The sequence below is a fragment of the Eriocheir sinensis genome, chromosome 6 (genome assembly GCF_024679095.1).
Source record: "Eriocheir sinensis breed Jianghai 21 chromosome 6, ASM2467909v1, whole genome shotgun sequence".
Taxonomy (NCBI): Eukaryota; Metazoa; Arthropoda; class Malacostraca; order Decapoda; family Varunidae; genus Eriocheir; species Eriocheir sinensis.
The window spans coordinates 21,815,104-21,821,103 of NC_066514.1; the positions used below are offsets into that span (position 1 = coordinate 21,815,104).

General features: G+C 46.7%; 1 protein-coding gene across 2 annotated transcripts in view; it reads left to right on the forward strand.

The window, feature by feature from the left end:
- The window catches only part of LOC126990159 (tubulin-specific chaperone D-like), a 51,457-nt gene extending 48,290 nt beyond the window's left edge, over positions 1–3,167 (forward strand). For both annotated transcript variants that reach the window (XM_050848717.1, XM_050848712.1), the window contains exons 20-22: positions 369–554; positions 949–1,131; positions 2,747–3,167. In XM_050848717.1, coding sequence (XP_050704674.1) covers positions 369–554; positions 949–1,131; positions 2,747–2,959 — 582 coding nt within the window. In that variant the 3' untranslated portion in view covers positions 2,960–3,167. The remainder of the gene's footprint in view (positions 1–368; positions 555–948; positions 1,132–2,746) is intronic.
- The last annotated feature ends 2,833 nt before the right edge of the window (positions 3,168–6,000 follow it).

The window sequence follows — 6,000 nt, forward strand, 5'->3', positions numbered from 1 at the left end:
CCAAATTTGTGGCTTTAATGTGTAGCAGCGATGGGCCAAATTTGTGGCTTTACCGTGTAGCAGCGATGGGCCAAATTTGTGCCATGATATAAACCCCCCAAAATAGATGATACATAATCTGATCACAAATGCTTTGATATATATTATGGAATGGTTTGTGTGAGGGGTGATTTTTCTCACTTGGAGGGACCATTAAGAAACATGATCCCCACTGCTACCAGGTTAAATCAGAATTAGCTTCTCCCTCAATTACTCCATTGATTGAATGGTTAATTATAGTTATCTTCACATAACTGTTGTAAAAAGCTCAAATTGTGAGTTTCTAAGAACACAGCTCTGATATTTCTCCTTTATCTTGTGTCAAACAGTCCCGGTATACCAGTGAAGCATTGCATGGCTATCTGAGTGCTCGAGCCGAGAAGGGAGAGCTGTTAGCAGCCTTCCTGGAAACACTCCTCCAACAGTTTGCTACATACCAGAAGGTAGACCGTGTCACCCTACCTTTGATCCGGACAGTTGGAAACTTGCTTAGCTCCTCGGCAGTGCTGGACAGTGTAAGTATATACTTTGCTCTTGACCAAAGTACACCAAGCTTGTAATAAATCTCTTGATGAATATAGTAAGGGTGCGGCCACACTGCACGTGGTTTGCTGGGAGGGTAGAGGGTAGCGGGACGCCTAGCGGGTCAGAGGCAAGAACAAACACATGTTATCTAATAGGAGTGGCCATACAGGACACGGGTAGCGGGTAAGCTTGGAGGGAATCTGTTACCCGCGTCCTATATGGCCACACCATAAGGCATGAAAGCAAGCAAAGCAAACCGAAATGTTCAACTTCTTAAATGTACGCCAATAATGTTCTTCCTTTGTTCTGAGCTCATCAAGTAGCAAACTATTCAAACTGTCATCCTTCATATATTATTACTAATATGCTTACTCGTGACATCAGGTCTTGGAGCAAGATGACAGCTACATCTCCCGCCTGTTAAGTCTTATGAAGAAGGAGTGTCAGCGTTGCAGCGAGTACCACAAACTTGCTGCGGTGATCACAGTGTTGTGTGAGCTGCTGCGCCTGTCCTCCTCCACCACCAAGACAACCCTCACTCAGCTCGCTCTCTTCCTTGGATACACGGTAGCTAATTATAAGCAAGAAACAATTGCTATTGCCACATTCATTACTCTAAGATCATCATCAGAGGCAATACTTTCATAATATGTTAAGTACCAGCCTTGTACAGTACAACCTTGAGGAGGAAAGTATGTATAGCCTTTTTTTTTTTTTTTTTTTACTCATATGCCTATAGCACCGGTAGGCTCTCTTGAGGGGGCCTGGATGGTAGTCGGACCCAGCCCGTCATGACGTAGGCAAATGTTTATAGTGGTGTAGAGATTGCTGTCAGTAACCTCAGAAACCTGTGTTTCAGTGAGGAAGAGAAGGTGAGGTTTAGAGGAGGAGAGATGGTGTTCCACAGAATGAAAATTAGAACGAAGGCCACGAATGTTGCAGAAATTGAGAAGAAAAGGCTCGAGGAGTTTTCAAGACACTTCTCAGGCTGGCAGCCAGAAGGGGAGTCCTCCCTGGGGGAATTTGTGGTCCCCCCCCAGGTCCAGATTCTAGGATTAAAAATGAGCTCCAGGAGGGCAGCATGAGCCAGTGCAAGATGGCGCCACTATAAACACTTGCCTGCGCCAGAACAGACTGGGCCAACCATCAGGCCCCACTGGGGAGAAGCCTTGGGCCAACCATCGGGATCCACCGGGAAGAAGCCTACCAGCGCAATAGGCTGTCTCACCCAAGCTGGATAATGTGCTTGGTCAAATAAATATCCATCGAATAATTTTCCCAGCTCATCCAAGTGTGTGGCAATTGCTAACTTCAGTTCCTTGGTAAACTCATAACAGTGCCTCCAAAGTCAGACTCATCTGCATTTCTGCTCACGAGCTCGTCCAGTAGCGGAAAGTTTGAGAAGTTGTCCTTCCCTGTTCGCCGCCTCCACAACAGTGACTTCTTTTGAAAAATGGTCAGTTTTTCTTCAGCTTCGATGATATTAACTCCACCGCCATGCAGTTTTCTGAAGCGTTTCTGCAGTTTCACTTGAACAAGGTTGAAATTTGACAACTTCATATAGCAAAGCATGCATTGAGGATGCTGAGTTCTGTCCTACTCTGTGCAACAAGTGAACCCGTACTGCATGTAGTCCTCCGACCATATCCTTTTTTTACTTGACATCCTGATCCTGGGTAATGCGGAGGCACTGCGGCGTGTGATTCACCCAACCTGTCAAAGATGGAGTGTATGAGAGAGTGGTCCTGGATTCATTCCCTCATAATCAAAGCAAATGTGTTTCATGTTTCGAAGGGCCTCCGCCGAACCCCTGAGACTGGCTCACTGAACCCCTGTGGCTCGGTCGAACCCAGGTTAAGAACCACTGGACTAGGCCCTTTGCTAGTGGTCCATACTTAACTTCATCATAAGGGATCAACCAGCCATTTTGAATACATTCTCTCAGTTCATCATCATAATGAGTCCTCACCTGGCAGGCCACACAATACTCCTTCACTCTGTTCCGAAGGGCGCACCGATGACTACAGAGCACCGTAGTACTTGATTGCCATTGCCATGTCTTGTTACTGTACTTGTCCACTGTAAAGACCACCATCACTTTTACCATTATGTCCATAGCATCATAATTACTTGTATGAAACACTTTTTTCTTGTTCCTTACCTTTATGCAATTCCTCCGCAGTTCCCCAAAGTACGAGCAGTGACAGCCACCAGCCTGCTAACGGCGCTGCAAGACTACTGTGACCAGGACATTGTGCCGCCTGAACACCTGGAGGAGGTCACCAACATTCTGGAAGAGACAGAGTGGATGAACAACCTGGAAGAAGCTCGAAAGCAACGCAACCGTATATGTGAGTTGGCAGGAATAGCTCCACCACAACCCAAGCAGAAGTGACCCATCCCATGCAGGACCCAGATACTCTGTGATAGTTTACTTATGCTAATGTGTGCCTCACCCTCAAAATATCCATTCCAGTTAGCTTCTGCTCCCATTGGGGTAATTTAGTCATTCCTAACATGACCATAATTCACTAATCATATTTCACAAAATTGCGCACGAAACCATGTATATCTTATATTGTAAAATAAAGTAATAAGCAAGATTTTAGTGGAATTCTTTACACAATTTGTAACTTGGTGCAATATAATAAGATTTGAACTACACAATGCATGAAATATGAAAGCTTTGTTTAGGAAACCAGTAGATTCTTCTTTTGCTTCTCTGTGATTGAATATTAAGAAATACAGTTCTGACACAGGCACACCTCGCTGAACATACATTCACATGCGTGCTCCGTACCATATCCAAGGACGCGCATACTGCGTCCTGGCGCGCTTTAGCCAATATACAAGTTATTTTATCTCTACATTCATGCTTACATCTCAAACCTATCAATTAATTTATGTTTCTTTATGTGCACAATTTAATTCTACATGTTTTCATATATAATAGATGATGATTATGTTGAGTTTATGGCTGAAAACTTGTTTTATTCAATAGCGACATTTGAAATTTGGCGCACGTGGCGATCTCGGATACGGCGTGGGGCGCTGTTTTGGCCCGGCCGTAGTGAAGGGGTTAAGTTCCACGACCCTGCTTCCCATAATGAACGGTAATATTCACTTTGACAAATTTTTCCTAGTTGGCAATCCTAACCCACACAAAATGTGCAAAATTTACACATTTTCATGCTGGTCAGTGTAGTGTCATGTGTGTAATTTCTACACATTTAATTCCCACCACTGACTAGATCTGAGGTGTCCAACCCCATCTTAGGATGACTCAGGTTTTTGGGCCTATCAGTTTCTTCGGCCCCATGCTACAGTGCAGAGGGAGATGGGCAGGTTGTAAGGAAGGCTTGGAAGCTCAGGAGGAACTTTAGTTTTGTGGAGAGGCCTTTTTTTCACATATAACACATCTACAGAAGGTTTAATAAAGTATGGAATTAACCCCCTGACTGCGGATTTCCTACAGTCAGACATCACCAAGCTCCAGGAATGGAACAAAAAGTGGCTGCTACAATTCAATGAAGAAAAATGTAAAGTCCTGCACCTTGGGAGGGAATATCCAGCACACCAATACCACATGGGAAACACTCCACTATCCACCACAGAGGCAGAGAAAGACCTGGGAGTATATGTTACCAGGCTACCAGTGAAAGCCAAATCTGTGCCAATCGCAGCGGACGGGTTAAAGAAGAACCAGAATTGCATGTGACAACATCAGTGGGCAGGGGCCTGGGTAGCTGCATGCATGTCTATGAGGGGGATGTATGTTACGAGGGTGTAGAGGGTGTCTGGTGGATGATGTAGCCATGATTATGAGCTCATGAGATGATTGTTGTGACAACTGATCACCACTGGTTATCTACCACAGAAAGGATGGAAGCTAAAAATGTTTAAAGTAAATGTGAATCAAATGATTGATATTTTCCTTGATCTTAAATTAAGTACTTTTCATTTTATCTGGTTCAAAGCTGCTGTTTACCAAGTTTGCTCTCAGTCAGCTGATTCTCACCTCCCACTCCGCCTCTTTCATAACCCCCCTTCACATTGCGCCCTGTCCCTCCAGCCTTCTTCTTCTTCTTCTTCTTCTTGGGTGTTTTATGGGGCTAGTTTGGCTGTGGGCCCACAGCCTCTAGAGCCCCGTCAATGGTAGTTGGTATCAGGTTTTTTGTTTGTCGTTCTGTCACCAGGGTGAGGTTAGATCCTGTCGAGTTGCCCTGACTTCAGCAGGAAGGTTTGCGTGCACTTGAGGGCTTGGAAGGGCGTGTTGGGGCTGAGGGTGTCACTGCCCAGCAGGTCCTCTAGGGTTGGCCTGTGAATGCGGGGTCTGGTTAGGGATGCCTTGAGGTTGGTGCGGAGGGAGTGGAATCTTGGGCAGTGGAGGAGGAGGTGTTCTGGTGTGTCAGGTTGTGTGAGGCACCATGGGCAGTGTGGGTCCTGGACTATGTTCAGTCTGTGCAGGTGAGCGCTGAGGCGGGTGTGGCCAATCTTCAGGCGGGTGATGGCTGAGTCGAGGGGATGACTGGGGGAGTAGGTCTGCCAGTGCTGGGCGGGGGAGTGTCTATATCGTCTGAGGGTGAGCTGTCTAAGGTCAGCCGTTAGTCTGGTGGTCCAGTGTCTGTTGGAGGACTGTCGGAGGTGGGTCAGTAGGTCACTGTGGTCTGGTGGTCTATGTATTGGCTGGTGGTGTGAGTGTGCCAGGTTGGCCGCTTGGTCCACCACGGTGTTGCCCATGATGCCTATATGGGAAGGGACCCACTGAAGGTGGACCCATCTGCCCCCGGAGGTCAGCTGTGCCAGGAGGGAATGGATGGCAAAGCATAGTGTGTGGTGTGTGTGAGGTCTGTGAGTTGAGAGGAGTTGGAGAGAAGTGAGGGAGACAGGCTGGTGTGAGGGAAGTGTTGTTGCTGTTGTGAGGCCTTCATGGATGGCAAAGAGCTCTGCCCCTCAGGATGGTGGTGTGGGGTTGGAGTTTCCAGTTGGTGGAGGTGTGTAGGGCTGGGAGGTACATGGCTGCACTGGTGGAGGGCGAACGCCTCCGCACACGGCGCCGGACCAACGTAGATGACCACCGCCACCTCCACACAACCCATCTCTTCAGGGTAAGTATTGTTTGTCTGCTATTAAGTTAAATGTCACATATTTAATGGTAGATATAGTCAACTGGGAGGCTACGCAATTAGTAAAGTTGCCCGTCTCTTTGTGGTACTTCCCACCATAACCATGGGTTAGATCTCGTTATTCTATGCATTTTGAACCCATATATATGCATCGCAAACTGATAGAAACGCTGCTACTGATTTTTAAAAAGTTAGTGGGTTTCTTGCGGGCCACGGTGTTGTTGGCCCCAGGCGTGGGAGGGAAAGCGTGATATCCACATGTGTTGACATTTCGGTATATGTTCAGGGAGTTGCCCATCTTACTGTGGTA